This window comes from Pipistrellus kuhlii, unplaced genomic scaffold (assembly GCF_014108245.1).
Source record: "Pipistrellus kuhlii isolate mPipKuh1 unplaced genomic scaffold, mPipKuh1.p scaffold_m20_p_24, whole genome shotgun sequence".
Lineage (NCBI taxonomy): Eukaryota > Metazoa > Chordata > Mammalia > Chiroptera > Vespertilionidae > Pipistrellus > Pipistrellus kuhlii.
In genome coordinates, this window is record NW_023425523.1 from 3973118 (window position 1) to 3993654 (window position 20537).

The following is a 20537-nucleotide window of genomic DNA, read 5'->3' on the forward strand; positions in this document are numbered from 1 at the left end:
TGGAAAGCGGAGTGGAGCCGTAAGAAGCAAGTCTCGCGAGACGTAGAGCGCCGCTAGCCAGTCCAGAGGGGCGGAGGCCCAGCGGGGTACCACGTGGGGACCGTCGGAGCTGGAGTCTCCCGCGGGCGTCCCGTTTGGGTCCAGGTTGGCGTTGAAACCGTGGAGATGAGGAAGGAAACCCCGCCCCCTCTCGTGCCCCCGGAGGATCGCGAGTGGAACCTTCCCCCTAATGCACCCGCCTGCATGGAGCGGCAGTTGGAGGCTGCGCGGTACCGGTCCGGTGAGCCGAGATCCCGGGCCTGGGGCTCCCTCCCCTCCCCTCGGGGCGACCCTTCCCGAGACCGTTCCTCTGGCCCGCCCCCGCCCCTCCTGCCGCCCTGTCCATCCCTCCCTGAACTCAGTCCCCAGCCGTGCCCCGCGGTCCTGAGCTCACGTCCAGCCTCAGCCCGCGTGGTTTTCGGAGCTGTCGCCATGGAGACGAACCCTTGCATCCCCCACGCGCCGACAGCATGTCCCTCCCTTAGATGGGGCGCTCCTGCTCGGGGCTTCCAGCCTGAGTGGCCGCTGCTGGGCTGGCTCCCTCTGGCTTTTCAAGGACCCTTGTGCCGCCCCCAACGAAGGCTTCTGCTCCGCTGGAGTCCAGACGGAGGCCGGAGTAGCTGACCTCACTTGGGTCGGGGACAGAGGTATCCTAGTGGCTTCCGATTCAGGTGAGTCACTTTCTGAACCTCAACCCCAAAGGTGCAATGAAGGCTAAGGGGCACAGGTCGGGCTAGGTCCAATCTTTCATGCCCCACACTCGGTGTATGGGGTAGCTTGAGGGTGTTGGTCCCTAAGGAGAACTCCTGCCCCATAACCCCCCAATCCAGATCTAGGATAATCTTAGCCTTAGAGATAGCGTTGAAGCCAATCTCTGGTGTCGCTTTCCATTTTTTCCCATTTTCTTCTGAAATGTCTCTATTCTGCTTTCTTTGTTTTGAATGTCAGACTCAGTAGTGGAGATTTTGTTATTTTTTTTAAAAAGATCAGAATTGGCGTGTTGGCAGACATCACATGAAATTCAAATTTGAGCTTCTAGCAGTGGCCCTTGAACACTACAGATATTCAAGACAACTTTTGGGGTGTTTTCAGTCCTTAACCAGTCACTGTGCAAGCCGTTGACTTATTCAATGTATTTATTATTATTATTATTTTAAAATATATTTATTGATTTTTTACAGAGAGGAAGAGAGAGGGATAGAGAGTTAGAAACATTGATGAGAGAGACTTCGATCAGCTGCCTCTTGCGCAACCCCTACTGGGGATGTGCCGGCAACCCAGGTACATGCCCTTGACCGGAATTGAACCCGGGACCTTTCAGTCCGCAGGCTGATGCTCTATCCACTGAGCCAAACCGGTTTCGGCTTATTCAACGTATTTTTAAAGACTGCAAGACATTTATTGAAAACGTTCAACAAATCATCCTATATAATCAGAGGAATATGCTGATTATACATCATGCCCTGAGGCATAAGGACCAACCAAAGAACTGCAGGAGGGTGGAGCAGCAAACTACTGGGCTGGGGAGCTACAGGAGGGAGCAGGGCTGCAAGCTATGAGGGGAGGGGAGAAGGGGAGGGGGAAGGGGAGGGGGAAGGGGACTTGGAGGAGCTACAAAAGGGCGGCGGTGACCTACTGGTACACGGATTGGTGTGCAGGGCTACTAGTATTTATTATAATTGGGAAGCTTTAACCACACTGGACTGTGTGTACATAGACGATTGTGGTGCTATCATCCCTTTTCTCCCAGGAACTTAATTTCCAGTATTTTCTCCCTGGAAAGGGGGTGATGAAATTTACCAGCTGGCTCATCTTTTCCTAGAAGCCTTCCCCACCTAATTGTTTGGACTGTTATTAGGAAAATAGTAATACCAGCATCAAGGCAAATGGCTTGGAACATAGCGAACCCCTCTAACAACAGGGACTTTGCTTCTATCGAAATCACTTACTTTGTTAGCGTAGTGACAATGGACTACTTAAGTCCTAGAAGCGAACTGCTGGGTTGGTATCATTCAAGCTTGTTTCCCTCACCCTCCATCCCATCCCTGACAGGTGCTGTGGAATTGTGGGAGCTGGACGACAATGAGACGCTCATTGTCAGCAAGTTCTGCAAGTACGAGCACGACGACATAGTGTGTACAGTCGGTGTCCTGCGCTCCGGCACGCAGGCTGTCAGCGGGAGCAAAGACTTCTGGTGGGTCCTTGTTCTCAGCACTCCTGCCTCTAAGCCTCCTTTGGGTGTCTTCACCATTTGATTAGCCTTATTATGTTATATAACGTTTGAGACTCATTGTAAAACCCCAGTGACTAATTATGGCATACCTATAAGGTTTCCCTGGAGATTTTGTAATCCACTGAAGTATCTGTTTCCTTTTGCTTCTTAGCATCAAGGTCTGGGACCTCACTCAGCAGATGGTACTGAATTCATACCGAGGTGAGTGCCCTTTCTTTTTTTTCCTGTCCTGCCTTAGCCGTTGTATCTATCTATCTATCTATTTATCTATCTATCTATCTATTTATGTTTTTATTGACTTAAGAGGAAGGGTGGAGGGAGAGAGAGAAACATCAATTACGAGAATCATTGATCAGCTGCCCCCTGCATGCCCCCTACTGGAGATGACCCTTGACCAGAATCAAACCTGGGACCCTTCAGTCCCCGACGCTCTATCCACTGAGCCAAACCAGCTAGGGCAGCTGTTTTATTTTTATTTTATCTTTTTTTGAACTTTGCTTGAATGTTAGGGGCAGCAGGTCCTCGCTCTCCTGCCTGACTACTACAGGCAGCTACTCGTTCACTTGGAGGAAAGAGAACATTCAGGAAATCTATTCCCTTAAAACCTTGTCCAGAACTCCTGTGAGGTATGCGTCGTGCAGTATGAAGAATACTCTTCTAGAATGTTCACTATGAAATCTTTCACTGTTCCTACCCAGCCCTAATTTCTCTCTCATTGTCTTTGCTAATTAATTTTTCCCAAGCCCTTTTGAAGTTTTGTAACTCCATCAACATCTCCTATTAGGTTTTATTTCATTCAAAATCTCTTGTGAAATTTATCACATTGCATCCTGAGCCTAGGCCTGCTTCTGCCCCTCCTTCCTGCCCCTTGCTAGGGTCTGGCTGCTGGGTAGTAGTGGCTTCCGCTTCTCACATTTCTCCCTCCCTCCTGCACAGCTCACTCCGGGCAGGTCACCTGCGTTGCTGCCTCTCCTCACCAGGACTCCGTGTTCCTTTCGTGCGGTGAGGTGAGACAGAGCCTCTTCCCTCCCCGCTCCCCAGCCGCACTCCAGCCCGGAGGCCGAAGTCTGTGTGGAGACCTCCTGGCCCCGCTGCTGCTTTGGATCCTGAAGCCTTTTCTCTCCTCTGCTTCTAGGACAGTAGAATTTTACTCTGGGATACCCGCTGCCCCAAGCCAGCGTCTCAGATGGGTGAGCCTGAGAAAGCGCCGTGGGAGAGAGGGACTGGGACCCACCAGGACAGGCTCTCCTTGGCCAGAGTCAAAGGGAAAGTTGTCAGAGGCCAGTTGCTGTGACATAAGCTACATGACCACTCTCCTTCCCACTGAGGCTCTGCTGACCTCAGGGGAAGGGCTGGTTCCTGGGTGGTGATTCTCTTTCCAGTTCCTGGATGGGTCAACATGGGGGCCAGAGCTGAAATCTTCATGTTTATGCTTGAAACTCGCCTGCGACTTGTGTCCAGAAAGGGCAGGAGGCGGTGGGTAAAGGGGAGTTATGAGGGTCAGGGATGAGGAACCGGCTGCCTTGGTGGCTTTGAGAGTCGGAATGAAGAGTTCCTGGGACTTAGACTGACGTCACCTGAGAAGCATCTCCTCGGAGCCGGGCCTCATACGGAACCCTCTTCTCTCCTTTGCAGGCTGCAGTGCCTCTGGCTACCTCCCTACCTCGCTAGCGTGGCATCCTCAGCAGAGCCAAGTCTTTGTCTTGGGTAAGGGAGCACCTCGGACTGCGTGTTGGCTCTAGAAAGGGGAGATGAGAGAGAGAGTGCCAGCTCCATAACGCACAAGGCTCCGGCTGCTCTGCCTCCGCGCACCTGGCCGCCCTGAATGGTGCTGACGTGGTTTTAGTCCAGCTTTGGACTTGGTGGTTTCCTCCCCCGTGGACTCGAGTCCTGACTGTTTGTTCTGGCTCTTGTGTCCTGGCTATGACTAGAAGTCAATGGGCCACAAAGCTCGGGGACCGTGACACAGCAGATCCTTGGATAATGTCGCTTCATTCAGTACCGTTTCATAACATCGATGAGATGCCACGGGAACTTAAAACTTGTTTATATCACCGAGCCTATGCAACTTGGTTTCATTATATGTTGTTTCATTTCAATCACAATCAATCAGTGATGTTAAGTGAAGACTTACTATAGGGGGAATTTCGTTCTCCTGTGCATAGGCGTGCTATTATGGTGACAGGGTCTGTGGTTGAGCTGATAACTACATCATCCATCAGTTTAATTTTCACAGCCACCCCAGGGCTACTTATTCCTCCTTAACAAAAGAGAAGACTGATCCTAAGAGGGGTTAACTTGTCCAAAACATCGTGGGACTGGCATTCAAATCCAGGTCTGGCTGGCTCCCAACGCCCGCACTCCTAACCCCTGTGCTGCGCTCTTGCTTCTCCGCAGGCGATGAGAACGGCACTGTCTCCCTGGGGGACACCAAGAGTGCCAGCTGTGTCCTCAGCTCCGCCGTGCACTCCCAGGGCGTCACCGGGCTGGTGTTCTCCCCGCACAGGTACTGTTCTCTGTCACCTGGGCCCAGCAAGCGGACCTGCTTATGTCAGCCGAGCATAGGAAGTGTCTTAAAGCAGACCCGGCTCTGCTGAGGTTTCAGAATGTCGGCGGCCTCTTAAGACGGGTCCTTTTTTGGGCTGTGCAGTCCCTGTCGCAAATGGCTGACATCCAGCTTAGCACCCAACACCATGAATTGCTCGGGCTTCTGGGACAGCGGGGTTGAGAATCCTGTGTTTCTGGGTTATTGCTGGAGCTGCAGGGAGGGACCAGATGGGGTGGTTAGTTGCCAGGACAATTGTCCACCCTGGATTTTTTCCATTTCCCTCATCTTTCCTTGGAATTTACAATATCAACTTGAGAGGTAGCCAGACCTTAACCCACCGTGAGGATTAGGCCCCCTTCTCCCGTCACTTTGGACTGGGGTTGGGAGCTGGCCCTTCGGGGTTTGTCTTGGGACCCACGGCCTTCCCTTCTCCTCCCTCTCCTAGCGCTCCCCTGCTGGCCTCCGTCAGCGAAGACTGCTCCCTGGCTGTGCTGGACTCGAGCCTGTCCAACGTGTGAGTGCACGGGGAGCTCTGGGCGGGAAGCGGGGAGGGGAGCAGCGGTGCCGGTCCTTCTCCTTCTCAGGAAAGTGCATTGTCTCTCAGGGGGACCAGGCGGGGGAAGCGGCTTCACAGCCCGCTCTGTCCCTGGGGGAGGAGTGTGGTGGCGGGCGGTGTTTCTGAGACTGGCATGCCATCTCCCAGGGCAGCCTGCCCTCTTCACACAAAGATCGCTTAGTGAATTGGAGCCTGGTACCAGGAGAAGAGCACCAGGTGGAGGGTCTGTCTGTCTTCCTTCTTGGCCATGACTGTGGTCTGAGCTTGGCCCGGGTCCCTGCTCTTGCTCTAGCCACTGTTTCTTCGTCCATGGAAATAAGGTTCCGTGAGGTCCTCTGGGGTCATACCTATGACGGAGTGTGTGTGATTCAGCCCAGCAGTGTGCCTGGAGGTGGTGGGTGCTCTCCGCCTGTCCCTGCCACGCTCACACTTTCCTTTCCCCTTCCAGGTTCAGAAGCCGAGCCCACAGAGACTTTGTGAGGGATGCTACCTGGTCTCCGCTCAACCCCTCCCTCCTCACCACCGTGGGCTGGGACCACCAGGTCATCCACCACCTGCTGTCCACAGAGCCGCTCCCAGCCCCTGGGCCTAACAGTGTTGCCAAGTAGACTGGGTTTAAGGCAGAAAGCACACCCCCCAGGAGTACCCTCTCAGTCTGGGAGACCACACAGGAGCCTTTTCAAATCCAGGCCAGCGGATACCCCAGACCTGGGCAGTCACTAGGCGTGTCTCTCAGCCTGGGGTGGCAGATTCTGGGATCCCATAGTCATAGGGGAGAGAAACTGTCTGGGAAACGGATAGGTATGTGTGTCTGAGTGTGTGTGTGTGTGTGTGTGTGTCGTTTTTTTGGTCAGGAGAGGGAGGAGGATAAAAAGTCCATCCGAAGCCCACCATCTCCACCCCCTAAAAAAGAGGTCATGAGGCTTTTATGCTCCCCATGAAGTTGTGGGTGCGGAATCAGCTGAGTCTGGATGAGATGTGGACACTCCTGGGTTCTAGAAGCAGCTCCTAAACTACTCAGAGAGATGGGAGCAGCTCCATTTTTTTTATAGAACTTATTTCACTTTTAACATGGACAGTGCTTCCATTCACAGAAGCCCAGGCCAGCTAAGCTGGAGGAAGAGCCACGCCACTCACCAGTTTGCACATCTTGCCATTAAACTGAGTTCGACCTCCATTTTCTGGCCGAATAAAGTTTGGTGCCTGTGGAGTGCCCCCTCCCCCCTGCCTCCCGCAGAGCTGTGTATGTGAGAGACGAGGGTTTTTCTGTCATAGAGGCCATGGATGGGGATGGTGGAGAGCTTACGGGCAATTCAGTTAGTTAAAAACTGACATAAGGACTTGGGACTTGCAGAGAAAAGGCTGCCACCTTTCTTAACTGAAAATTGCCGGGCCTGACCTGCCTCGGCCCTTTCTGTGGATCCTGGCTGATGAAATAAAACGTTTAGGCTTTGTGGGCCTGTCTTTTCCAACGCGTCGTACATGCAGTTACACATTTTTCACTTCTCAGGGTCTCAGTCCTACGCCCCCAAAGCAGCTGGTTGGATCTTCAGCTAAACATTGGGTGACTGGGGTTGGACTGGCGGCTACTGCCAGTTAGAAATCATGAATCAGTTACTGAGCGTATTGAAATGAAATATAATCATCATGTACTTTGGTACTTGCAAGTTCAGCTTAGCAAAAATCGCATGGAACTGGGGCAGTTTGAAGGAACATGGACACATTTTTTATAAGTAAAGATTCACGTCAATCCCTAGCTGGTGGACTGAAGGGTCCTGGGTTTGATTCCAGTCAAGGGCACATGCCTGGGTGGTGGGCTTGATCCCCAGTAGGTGGCGTTCAGGAGGCAGCCAATCAATGATTCATTAATGTTTCTCATCTTCCTCTCTGAAATCAATAAAAATATTAATATATAAAAAATAATTCTAGTCAAGGGCATGTACATTGGTTGCAGTAGGGGGTGTGCAGGAGGCAGCTGGTCGATGTTTCTCTCTCACCGACGTTTCTAGCTATCTCCCTTCCTCTCTAAAAAATCAATAAAATATATTTTTTTAAAAATAAACTAGTTTCAAAGTTAGCTTTCCCATTTCTGTAGGAAACCCTTTACCTGGGGTTTGGGCATAGTATTGACCTCTACTGCTTTATTAACTGCCTCAATTTTAAAAATAATTTTATATGATATTTTTGGGGCATTATACATTTTCTAATATAATACACATTAAACATTAAAAAATTGTAAACCATGTACAACCAAAATCATATTTTACATTAAATGTTGGAAAGTGCTCTATAGTCTATTTCATTCATTTAAAGGACGTGGTAAGGCTCTTTGATGTTCACACTGATCTGTAGCCAGCACTCGAGTTATACCAATCAACCAACTGATCTTGTTCAAGTCGTACCTGTCGAATTCTTTCGGGATAATTCATGAAAGGTTTGGTCAAATGCTTTGTTAAAACTAAACCACTTCCTTCTGTGGTCTTGTCTTCACCTAGCAGTGTTACACAGGAGGGGCTGCACTGTTGTAGGGAATTCTTCAGCAAGTCCCCTGTAAGATCTGTAGATGTCTTCTGTTTCCTGGGATCAGGCTAAGCCCCAGCAGGGAGTACTGCGTGGGTGTGTAAAGATGAAAAACAATGGTGGTATTCTCTGACAAGAACTCGAGGAGAAAGATTGAGAACAAACAGTAACATGCCACGCTGCTTTTCAGCATAACCCATTCAGCTTCTTACTATTCATCATCTGCTGTACACCGAGGGGCATAGTCTCCCACTCTTTGGCACAGTCATCCCTGAATGAAGCAGAGGTCATTCCTGGCAATCCATTGTATCTTGGCATTTCCCTCGGCATTATCAGTCCCTTCTGGGGGAATGAAATGGTTAAGTCTGCTTTCCAGCCTTGCCCACTGCAACAGAACAGGAGCCCGAAGAAGTGGCCCTGGTGCAGGTGAATGAGGTTGAGATAGGCAGACGGGGTGCTGTGATGGGGACGGCATTAATAGCCAGTGCCCCTGGCAGGAGGCTGTGCAGGAGAGCATAAACCGAGTGTGAAATCTCAGTGATGTGGAACCTGGGGCTGGGGGAGGGGAGGAGAGGTGCTGGTGGTGAGGGGAGGCTCAGAAGAAGAGAGGGGTAGGCATTCTACATCAAGGAGGTCTTCAAAGACAGTCAAGGCCCTGGAAGCTTGGCAAGACTGAGGGAGGACCCATGTCCTAGGAAACAACTGAAGGGCCCACAGCATGTAGATTAGGAAGAGAAATCAAAGCAGAGACCTAGTAACAAGAATGAGGGCACATGGGCTAGAAACTGCAACAACTCAGGGTAAGATCCCTAGATTAGAAGCCACACCAGGAGTCACCTAACCAGCAGTGCAGTTGCCAAGCCTGACCCACAGTTGCTCTCAGAGGCTTAATTATCTCCTGACTGAGGTTAGCATTGGCCCAAGGCAGTGGTCGACAAACTCATTAGTCAACAGAGCCAAATATCAACAGTACAATGATTGAAATTCCTTTTGAGAGTCAAATTTTTTTAAACTTCTTCTAATGCTACTTCTTCAAAATAGACTCACCCAGGCCGTGGTATTTTGTGGAAGAGCCACACTCAAGGGGCCAAAGAGCCACATGTGGCTCGTGAGCTGCAGTTTGCCAACCACGAGCCTAAGGAATGGAGGATGGGATGAGTGCACAGGTGGGATTCCAGTGGCTCCAGTGATGGTGCCAAGCAGGAATTCATCTCAAGGCAACAAAAAACTCATGTTTTTCTTATTGCACCCATCCAAGAAAGATGAGAGACACACACACTTCAGCAAGAGATCATACACACACTCACTTCTCCAAGAGAGGAAGAAGGACACACTAGTTCTCGGGATGTTCACTAGACTAGAAGCCCTTTAAGAGCAGAAACCATTGTATTAGACCACTTGTATTAGATACTTTCTGAGTGCCCCGATGGCACACTCGGCCCCTGGGGCTGAACGCCAGGAAGAAGGGCTGCCCTCCCCCTGGCTCATGGTGCCAACTCACTCCTTGTTCACTGTCTGACGGAGCTTTGCTTTGTTGGCTCTGAGAGCTGGAGAGGGAGGACCGGAGTGCTGGGGTCGCTGTGACTCTGGGCGGCAGCCCATCCATCCATCACTGTCCCTGTTTTGTGCGTGAGCAGCTGGGCCGTCCGGTGCTATCCCACGGCTGTCCCTGGGACGCCCCTATAAAGGGGCCTGAGCTCTAGCCTCGCAGCTCCCAGACCCTGGCCATGGGGAGGCTGCTGCTGTGGGTCGGTGAGTGTGTCCCGCATCCCGGAGGGACCAGGCCTTCTCCACCTGCCATCCCTCCGGGGCCAGCAGGCAGCCTGGGCCTCTGGTGGCCTGGATTGGAGGAGGGGGACGGGACACAGTGAAAGGCCAGAGGGGCCCAGGGAGGAGCAAGGAGGGAGTGGCTGTCAAACCTGGCTGCACGGTAAACACTTCATGGCTGGTTTCCACTTCGGACCAGTGAAATCAGGATCCTGGTACGGAGGGGCCCGGATGCCACTGCTTTTCCATCGGCAGCAGGGCTGCGCGGCGCTGGCCTGGAGCTCTCCCGGGACTTCTGAGAGTCCTGGCTGTCCCCGCGCCCAGCGTGTGTGTGTGTGGCTACAGGGTGTTCAGAGAGTGAGAAGGAGGTACAATAGATAGGTCTGGCCCCACTGACTCAGCTTAGAGACAAGAGACAAGAAAATGGGCAGCGAGGTGCTGGGCCAGTGGCCGCTCTCCAGGGCTGGAGGCGAGCTGGGTGTGTCTCTCCCTCTGGGCTCTGGGCCCTGAGCCCTGGGGGGGCACTGACTGTGCGGGTCATCCCTTCCTTTGTTTGCCGCAGGGCTGGCTCTGGCGCTGAGACACCGGGATGGTAAGGAGACAGAGTCCCTCTCTCCGGAGCCAGATCGATTCCCTGGCCGAGTTGTGCTCTGCGTTACGTCCCCTGAGTCCTCACCCTGCCCTGGTCCTATGGCAGGGTCACCGACCCAATCCAGTTCAGCAGAGGCATCTGTTTGCGTCCCTGTCTGTGCTGAGATCCAGACCGGAAAACCTGCTCTGACCAGGATTTCCCAGGCCATTCTTTTCCTTCTGGGACCGCAGCTGCGGGGGCTCCGTGTGGCTGGGGGTGTATGTCTGTGTGTGTGTAAGGGGGTGGGGGGATTGCAGTGGCCTGGCCTCTGGGGCTGTGTCCACGATGCTCTGTGGAAGCTGAGCCCCCTCCCCACCCTCGGTCTCTTGTCGACTAATGTATGCTCTCCCTTGCCAGGTGCTGCCCACAAACTGGTGTGTTATTTCACCAACTGGGCACTCAGTCGACCCAGCCCTGCCTCGGTCTTGCCCAGTGACCTGGACCCTTTTCTCTGCACCCACCTGATATTTGCCTTTGCCTCAATGAATGACAATCAGATGGTGGCAAAGGACCTCCAGGATGAGAAAATCCTCTACCCGGAGTTCAACAAGCTCAAGGAGAGGTGGATTCATATGGGACGCAGTGGTCATACTTCCAGATTTTACAGATGGACGAGAATTAAGACACCCCTCCTCCCTTTTTTTTTTTTTTTTTTAGAGAGAGTGGAAGGGAGGGAAAGTGGTAGGGGAGAGAGAGAGAGAGAGAGAGAGAGAGAGAGAGAGAGAGAGAGAGAGAAACATCGATGAGAGAGACACACATTGATTGGTAGCTTCCCACATGGGCCCCAACCGGGGCCAGGGATCAAACCTATAAAACCAGGACTCTTCAGTGTATGGGCTGATGCTCTAACTACTTGAGCAAGGGCAAGAATTAAGCCTTTTGTTATTTCCTCCATTCTCCTGGTCTGAGCCTCCCCTCAAGCAGGACTCCAGAAGGTCCCTGAGTTGGGGCTCCCTGCTGATAACACCCTGAGCTTCTTCTTTGCTGTGGCTGTTGCCTCTGTCCGAATGTCCTTCTTGCTCTTCTTGGCTTGGCTGCCCTCAACTCCCCTTCTTTAATGCCAGTGGGAGGATTCCAGGAATTTATCCCGTTACAGTGTTTCATCCCAAATGCTTCACAAACACCTGCAATCCCCAAGCTGTGAGCCCAGAAGGGGGTTCCTGTGGGTGGGTTACGCCCCTCTCTCCTCCTTTGTTCCCCTTTCCTGTGCCTTGCTGTGCTCCTTCCCTCCTCCTGCCTTTATCTCTTCCCCTCCCTCCCAGCCCTGCTTCCCATTGTTCCCCCAATGAATGCAGCTGCTCACTGACCTCTCCCATCTCATAGGAACCCGGAGCTGAAAACTCTGCTGTCCGTTGGCGGCTGGAACTTCGGCACAGCAAGGTGAGACTCTGCCGTCCCCATCTTCTCTCCGGGTGGTGATGGCAGGTGGGAGGGTGGAGCAGGCCGGTAGGAGCCAGGACAGGACAGGTGGGGAAGCCGGAAGAGCTAATGCAGACACTTGGCCCAGGTCCTGATCTGGCCCCGGACTCAGGGGCCCCCTGACCTCTCCCTGTGGGTGAGAGACTCAGGGAAGTTCTCGCAGATGGGAAAGGGGGTGGGGAAAATGAGGGGCAAAATGGGGTCCTCATAATCGTCCCCCAACCCTTCATAAGAGGCAGGGGTTTTGTCTCAGACTGGGGAGGAGTCCTGTTTGGGGCCAGAGGAAGGAACACCAACCCTCACAGGGCCTGAGTGTCCCCGCTTTATAAATGGGTACTTACAAATATCCACCGCAGAGGGCTGTTCGGGGTGTGGGGGTGTGGGAAGGAAGTAGCGTCCATGAAATGCCACACGTAGGGCCTTGGCACATGGCGGCAGCTCGGCGAGCCCCTCACCCCCCAGGGAGGCAGCGTGCAGGTGAAAGCTGCCTTCATGTTCCCTGAGGGAGCAGTTCCCCAATGTCATGGCTGAGGCCTGGGAGGAAGGAACCGCAGGAGAGGGCGACCTGGCCGCCTGGGAGTGCCAGGATGCACCAGTGAGACAGTGGAGGGAGGACTTGGGATGTTGGGTGAGAACTGGCTCCGCCCACCCAGGCCCCGCCCCTCTCTCTGTGGCCACGCCTCTCCCTCTGTGGCCAGGTTCTGAGCACTGGCCATTGCAGATGCGGGACCCGGAGCTTACACACAAGAGGCCTCAGGGTGGTTGTTTGCATCCCACATTTGCAGAAAAGAGAGCAGGAGCGGGAGGGATTAAGGAACCTGCCACATTTCATGCAGGTGTCCCTCAGTGACCCCCGGGCTAGGAGGTGGCCTGCCTCACCCTGACTCTGGCTGTGTCAACCAATGCGCACAGAGCTAGCCCAGAATTGCTTGAAGTTCTACTCCCATAAATTAGTTTTCCAACAACGAAGAAAAAAAAACAAAACAAAACAGAACATCATCCAACAGCCAATGAACAAAAGAGGCAAGAGGCCAGACCCCTAAAGAGCCTGGGCCTCTGGGACCACTTTTTGGGGGCCAGGCCCCCATCAGCTCCGAGATCTCTGTGGACAAGCTGGCCCTTGGCCCGGGTTCCCTCCCTTAGGCAGGCCAGGGAGAGAATGTCCGAGGGAGGACGGGTGGTGGGGATTGAGTAGTTCCCCAGCAGGGCACAGCAGGGGCAGAGGGCCTGGCCTGTGGGCACCATGTTTTCTGCAGCCGTTGATGCTGAGCCTGCCTTCCACCCCAGGCCGGCGCTGGCTTTGTGTCTGTCCAAATCTCCGTGCCTGGGTACTCAGCCCTGGGACTGGGAAGGAATTGGAAGACGGTTTGAGATTTTCAAAGACCTGCCTTCCTCTCCTCCAGCCACCTCCCCGTGCCCTTCATGGGGAGAGGGACCAAGGCACCTTACAGGAGGTCATGGTTTTACAGAGAGAGCTCCTTGCCACCCGCCCCTCCCCGTCTGCCCGCAGGTTCACCGCCATGCTGTCCACACCCGGCACCCGGGAAAAGTTCATCAGTTCGGCCGTATCCTTCCTGAGGACACACGGCTTCGACGGGCTGGACCTCTGCTTCCTGTACCCTGGGCAGAGAGGCAGCCCCACGCATGACCGGTGGAACTTCCTCTTCCTGATTCAGGTAAGGCCCGGCGGGCAGCTCCCCAATCTGGAAACGATTCTGCTTTGGTCACAGGTGGGCTCGTGGCCCAGGAGGAGCAGGCGGCCCAGGGCTAGGGCAGGAGAGTGGTCAGGGAATGTTCCTTTCCTGCCACCACCCTAGAGGTGAGGGGCCAAAGAGCTGCGGGGCAGGTGACCCGCGGTGGCTCTTGTGGCTCTTGCTCTGTCGTAGCCAGCGCTGGCCCCAGGCCTCCCGCCCCGGGGACACCTTCTCTGGGCAGCTTGCTGGGCTCCTGCCGGCAGGCGGTCCGACCCCTGGCTCCGGAGCCTGCCTGCCACCCTCTGTGCCAGTGGTTCTCAGCCGCGACCCTTTAATACAGCTTCTCATGTGGTGGTGATCCCCAACCATAACATTATTTTCATGAAAATTATTTTCATCCTGTTAATGAATCGTAATGTAAATATCTGTGTTTTCCAATGGTCATAGGTGACCCTGCTAGTGGTTCTCAACCTGTGGGTCGCGACCCAAGACCATCGGAAAACACAGGTATTTACATTATGATTCCTTAACAGTAGCAAAATGGCAGTTATGAAGCAGCCACGAAAATAGTGTTATGGCTGGGGGTCACCACCCCATGAGGAGCCGTGTGAAAGGGCCGCGGCGTTAGGAAGGTTGAGAACCGCCGTTCTATGCAATCACTGAGCTCCAAAGGGCCTGCAGACAGGCCTGCGGCTAACCCACCTTTCTGCTTCCAGAGCCTGGTCCAGGCTCCGTCTGTAGAGGCTTCCTGAGCAGTGTCCTCTCTCCCTGACTGTTTTGCCTGGTTCTCTGCGTCTCCCTCTCTCACGTCCCAGGAGCTGCTGCTGGCCTTCGAGAAGGAGGCCCAGCTCACCACGTGTCCAAGGCTGCTGCTCTCGGCTGCCGTCTCTGGGGACCCTCAGATCATCCAGACGGCTTACGACGTGCCCTGTCTGGGAAGGTGAGCGGGGCCGCCTCGGAGGGGGGCACCTTGAAGGGCAGGAGGCGTTTCGAGGTCAGACCCCAGGCCCGGGGTGGAGACAAAGATTGGCTCCATGAGCCCGGCTTTCTAGGAGTCAGAGTGAGGAGTTGTGGTACCAGCCCCCTCATCCTCGTGGGGAGAGTCTCTGGGTAGCCCCCTTGCCAGGTCTCAGGGAGAGAGTCCCATGAGCCCGGCCTCTGCTGTCCCAGAGGACACTGCAGACACTGGCCGTTGGCAGGTGGCTGGCCCTGAGAGCCGCTGAGTACCAGCCACTGACACAGAACGAAGCCTGCGCAGGCCCAGGCGGGCCCAGTTTGCAGAGCAGCCAGACCAAGAATAGCTTGTAACTCCTCCTCCTGAACGGGCCAGCTCTGGATTCATTTGCTTAGATGTCAAGACCTGAGCGTTTACAGAAGGGAAACGGAGGCAGATGCAGGACAGAGAGAGGCTGGGGTGCTTCTGGGAGTGGTTACACCAGGGAGTGGTTTCAGCGTGAGTGGGAGGATGGGAGAGCCAGGAGGCGCGGAGTGCGTCAGTCTGACAGCCAGGCAGGGCTGAGGGTCCTGCCTGCATCAGCTGGGTGTCCTTGGGCAAACTGGTTAAGCCACCCCAGTTCCAGTTTCTCAGCTTTCAATCGGAGACAGTGGCGGTACCTGGAGTATTGGCCGATGGAAATGAGATGATATAAGCCACGTAAACCCTTACACCAGCGACCTGGTAAGGGCTCAGTAACACTTGGCCACTAGGACAGCTTTCCGGATGAGGTGGGTTTCAACGTCCCTGGGATTGCAGACGGACAGAAGCCCTCTCGCTGCTGTGGACAGTATTGCTTTACTCACGTCAGGTTCTGCAGACCTGTTAGTATGTGTGTCAGGCCCAACTGCCTGTGTTTTCTTGTCTGTTTCCATGGATACAGGATGCTCAGGATGGCATCGGTCCCCAGGCACAGTGGTCCCTGTCTAGTAATTTGTTCTAGTGGCAGTATCTTAGGTGGATGGCCCAGTATGGAAGCTTGGGTGGCCAACGCACAGCGAGTTAGCTAGTTAGTTGGCAGGTTAGTGCAGTGATGATCTGACTGAAACACCTAAGCTAGCTCAAACCGAATACACATTTCCTCCTCCTGCTCATTACAGGCTCCTGGATTTCATCAATGTCTTGACTTTCGACCTACATGGGAGCTGGGAAGAGTTCACAGGGCACAACAGCCCCCTGCTCTCTCAGCCAGGAGACCCCAAATCTGTGGTAAGAGAAGGGAAGTTCTCAGAGGCAGCCAGATCTCTGCCCTGGAGCCCAGGCCATAGTAACAGGAGGGTTTGTGATGTCCTACGTGCAGGCACAAGCCATGGACTACTGGCGGAAGCTGGGGGCCCCCTCCGAGAAGCTTCTCGTGGGGTTCCCCACCTATGGGCGGACATTTCGCCTCCTCAAGGACTCTGAGCATTGGCTGCAGGCGGAAGCTGTGGGACCTGCCTCTCCAGGGAAGTACACCAGGCAGCCTGGCTTCTTGGCTTACTATGAGGTGACAGGACAGGGACCTCTATCTGCTAGTTAAGGCTTCGCCACCTACATCATGAGCAAGAGTAAGGTCAAGGGGCAAAGGAAGGGTGAGGGCTACAGACAGGAACAAGAGGTAGTTTCCTGGGGCAGGGGAAAGCCACTCTGTGCGGTTGTTTCTTTTTCTCCAGGGGAGTTATCTGAGTCCTTTGTGAGGGATGAGGGGCTAGGTGGAATCGGAATAAAGGGGGCAGATATTTCACTCTTAAAAAGAATCTTAAATGTCACACATACCAATCCTGACTTACTATATGGCCTAAATATAATTAAGATTTGCTTTCTATGTGACTTTTCAAACATTTGCAAAGTAAAAGAATAGTGTGACCTTCTCTCCCTGACGCCACTACCACACATCCCTCACCCTGTTTCATTGATTAACCTCTCCTGGCCAATCGTTTCATCTCCGCTCCCTGACTCCCTCCCCACTACGAGATCATTTTGAAGCGATTCCAAAAATATCCTCTACCACAGACTCTTCCTTCTCTACCCCAGTTCCACTTCTTTAATCCCAGTCTCAGCAAAGCTTGCTGTTTTGTGGAGAAGAGACGAAAAGACCCAAGGGGATGTAACACCCAAGAGAAGGCCAGGAGAGGCACAGTGTGTGTGGCTGTAGGATCAGGAAGGGTCTTATGGAACAGGTAGAATCCCGCTGGGCAGGAGGGACAGGGCGGGAAGGACCTCCCAGGTAGAGGACAGGACAGAAAGTGCCAGGGTGCCAGAAGGAGTTACAGCTTTGCCTTAAGTAGTAGCGGCAGGGCCTGTGTCTCTCCAGTCTTTGCTCCGGGCTGACCTGCTGGAATGTTTTCTGGATTGATTGCAACAACTGACTTCTCGTTGCCTTTGAGAACTTGAAACTCATCAGAGGTTCAAAGACTAGTTTGATAACTACCTAGTTGGGGTAGTTTATCCTAATTTCTAATGAACAGAAGAGAGATTTGTTTATAAAAAATCTTTGAAAACAATACAGGTTTGGTCAAGGTCAAGTGTGCTACTTTTGGTACATTGGCATTGGCATTATTCACCAAACCCAGGATAGGTTTCTTAAGGAAGTCATCCATCCACTTTGGTTCTCTTTCTTTCTTTTCCGTCATGGACACTAGAGGAAGGAATTGACGCAGAATAGATTGAGGTCCTGCCTGATTGGCTTCCCCACACCCTTTTATTCTACCTTCTTCTCACTCCCCGGTGAGGAATTCTTTGTTCCTGGGCAAGGAACAGCGTGTCTGCTGGTGCTTCTCTCCATGGCCCTTCACAGAACTAACCTGCGATGCCCTGGCAGGTTTGCTCCTTTCTCCAGAGAGCGCAGAAGTGCTGGATTGAACATCAGCTTGTCCCTTTTGCCTACACGGGGGAGGAGTGGGTCGGCTATGATGACGCCAACAGCTTCAGGCACAAGGTGAGGCCTTGGTTTTTTCTTGATCCAGCATATAGTTTCCATCTGGCTGCCCCAAGGCCCTGGTCTGTGCTGTGTGTGTGTGTGTGTGTGTGTGTGTGTGTGTGTGTGCGCGCGTGCACGCGTGTATGCACGCGCACATCTGCATGACTGGGTGGAGGATGAAAATGCCAGGGTAACGATGTTGGGTGAGTTTTAGGCATACCTGAACTAAATGGGGTTTCCTAATACCATATAACCTAACTCTCTTCTTTTGAGAGAAGAAATCTCAGTTTCTCAAGATCCCATAGCTAAAAAGTGGTAGATTCAAACACAGCCTATACACCTCCCCATCCTGCTGTGTTGCCTCCTGGGAGTCCATCTTCTGCTTTTCTACCATCGTGCTCCATCTGGAGGGCGGCCAGTGTAGCAGGTTGACTGACCACTCCTTTGCAGGCATCGTTCCTAAAGAAGGAGCATTACGGGGGGGCCATGGTATGGACATTGGACCTGGACGATGTCGGGGGCACTTTCTGTGGCACCGGCCCTTTCCCCCTGGTCTCTGTGTTAAAGAACCTCCTGTTACAGGCTGGTGAGTAGCCATGACCTGGAAGCTGGGGTTGGAGGTTGTATATGCAGGCCCTGGGTGGGTCCCTCCTGTTAGATCTAAAGGCTTTGGTGAGGCAACATGACTTTGAGAAAAGAGAATGAGCTTTGGTTATTCTCAGGCCAATCTGTTTTCTAATCTTGGTTTGGATGTGTGTTCCACTGGACCGCTCTGAGCTTGGTTTCTGTATCTGGTAGATGGGAATCATCCTTATGCTCCTGGCATTATTATAAGAACCGGATGAGATAGGGAATGGAATCTGTGCTGGCTCATAGTTAGCACCCAGTATCTGTTAGTTTATGTCTCTATTTGTTTTTATCTCCTGCTTTCATGGCCAAGGGCCAGAGGAAATTAGATTTCTTTGGCTTTCTCTTTGAGAGGAGAGCCTTCCCTGGCAGTTAGGAGATGGCCTTGGAGTGATGGTTGCTAGGGCTGATGGTTGATAGTCCTCATTTTATGGATAAGGAGCTTAGGGCTCAAAAAGGTACCACAACTATACAGTGATGCCGACGGGACTCCGACCTGATTCTTTATGATATACTGTCCAGAGCAACTTTCTTTCTTTCTGTTTTTTTTTTTTTTTTTTTTTAATAGTTTTTTATTGCTTTTTAGAGAGAGTAAGGGAGAGGGATAGAGAGATGGAAACATCAATGAGAGAGAAACATCATCCATCGGCTGCCTCCTGCATGCCCCCTACTGGGGATGGAGCCCACAACCCAGGCGTGTGCCCTGACCAGGAATTGAACAAGTGACCTCTTGGTTCATGGGTTGATGCTCAACTACTGAGTCACACTGGCCAGGCCAGAGCAGCTTTCTTGACCTCAATGCTGCTCTTGGTGCCTCCTACATTGGGGGACAGAGGAGGTTTATCCTTCAGGACTCAACAAGTAAAGAACTAGGCCATGGGGGACAAGGTCTTGCTGAAGGTGCTGCCAGAGAGGTCAGAGTGACAGGCTACTTCTTGGGCTCATTCACCAGGAATCTAACAAATCCCCTGAGGGCCCATGGGCACCTGGGATCATGTTAACACGATGGGGTAGGGGAGCAGAGCTTCCATGTGGTGGGATTTTATCTGTGTCCTCAAGTACATGCATTGTGGGATCCTCCAAGTTTGGATTTGGGGAGCAGGTACTTCCGCCCTGGAGTGGTGCTAGCCCTGCTAGTAGTTATGGGGTGGGAAGGAAGGGGTAGGACTCTCATCTTTTTCTGATGATTTTCTGTAGAGTCCAGTTCAACTTTTTCACCAAAAGTTTGGCCCTTGTCTGCTATGAGTTCTTCAAGCACTGGCCCTGGAAGGCTGACTGTGACCAAGGCACTGCCCACTGTTCCAGGGATTTCGCTCTCAGGAGGAGAGGGTGTGGCCACTGAGACCCAGAGAAACACTGAAAATATGACTACAACCCCCGGAGGTGGGATCATGACCCCTACAAGGGGAACTGCATCTTTTGTGAAGCACACTGTAGTGCTGCAAGGGAAGACTGAGACCCCTGGGGAAAAGACCAGGACCCCTGTGACCCCTGAACAGATGCCTGTAACCCCTGGGCACCTTCAGACTGAGACCCCTGGAATGAAGATCAAGGCCCGTAGAAGGAGGGCTGCAGCACCTGCAAAGATGATTATCCCTCTGGGAAAGATGACAGTCACCCCCGAGGGGAAGACCAAGACTCTAAGAGGAGAGCACTGGACATCGGAGGTGGACACAGACCCCTGATAGGTTACTTTGCTCTTTAGATGGAAGCTGGAACAGGATGCTACCCTCTGACCTGTCACTCAGCTCCCAGGACATTCCTTTTGCCTTGGTGACCCCATTTGTTCCCGTTGATGGAAACCATTCTGTCAACCCGATGATCCTTTCAACCAGTCCTCTCTCTCTAAAGACAGGAAACTCCGCTGTGGATCAAGGAGCCTGCGCTCTGCTGGTGGCAGACGCTGGGGAAAGCCCTTGTCTTTCCTTCCAAATCACCTGGCAGAAGCCTCCTGTGCCTGACCATTCATAGACCATTCATGGGGCTGAGCAGGCCCCAAAGCCACAGTGAGCTAATCTCTTCACTGTTGAATAAACTAGAAGCAAAATATCCATCCGAGTTCTTTGATGTGACTCCCTCCCTCCCTCCCTCTCTCCCTTTTTTCCTTTCTCCTTCCACACAAAAAGACTGGAATATCTTATGATTCCATAAAGGAAGGAAGTACTCAAAAGTCAATGAGGCCATGTCAGAGAGACTCAAAGGCCACCCTGAAAGAGTTCTAAATGGCCAAAATTGGGACAATTTGCACAACAAAATAATAATAATTTTAACCCATAGAATAAAGTAAATATTTTGATATTTTGAGTTCATACACTATTGATGAATAACTAAATTAAAAATGGTGAAGAAGGGACTGCTGTTCCATCCTTAAAATAGACTGTCAATTAATAAATGTTGAAGAAAGAGTCTAGGGTGTGACAAGAGACTGAGGCACAGATAGATGGGAGTCTTAGGAACCACCGGCAAGGTGACGATTTGACGGATTGACATGGGTGGGAGAGGGGCAGGGCGCAGGCTCAGCGGGCATGACTAATGAACAGGTACAGTTGTCTACACCCAGGAAAGTGAGCTGAGGAGAAAATGTTATGAACTTTCATTACTTTCTAATTT

At 52.6% G+C, this 20537-nt stretch overlaps 2 protein-coding genes across 2 annotated transcripts; both read left to right on the forward strand.

The window, feature by feature from the left end:
- The first annotated feature begins 12 nt into the window (after nt 1-12).
- On the forward strand, nt 13-6829 carry WDR77 (WD repeat domain 77). The gene is made up of 10 exons (XM_036453338.2): nt 13-280; nt 525-710; nt 2092-2233; nt 2424-2473; nt 3209-3279; nt 3408-3462; nt 3908-3979; nt 4670-4778; nt 5266-5334; nt 5825-6829. The coding sequence occupies exons 1-10, from the start codon at nt 166-168 to the stop codon at nt 5982-5984; spliced, it is 1029 nt and encodes a 342-aa protein (XP_036309231.1). The 5' UTR covers nt 13-165; the 3' UTR covers nt 5985-6829.
- A 3272-nt stretch (nt 6830-10101) lies between these two features.
- On the forward strand, nt 10102-19974 carry OVGP1 (oviductal glycoprotein 1). Its single transcript, XM_036453325.2, has 9 exons — nt 10102-10856; nt 11618-11674; nt 13224-13389; nt 14223-14347; nt 15502-15610; nt 15702-15887; nt 17202-17318; nt 17751-17886; nt 19125-19974. The coding sequence occupies exons 1-9, from the start codon at nt 10354-10356 to the stop codon at nt 19610-19612; spliced, it is 1887 nt and encodes a 628-aa protein (XP_036309218.1). The 5' UTR covers nt 10102-10353; the 3' UTR covers nt 19613-19974.
- Nucleotides 19975-20537: the final 563 nt, after the last annotated feature.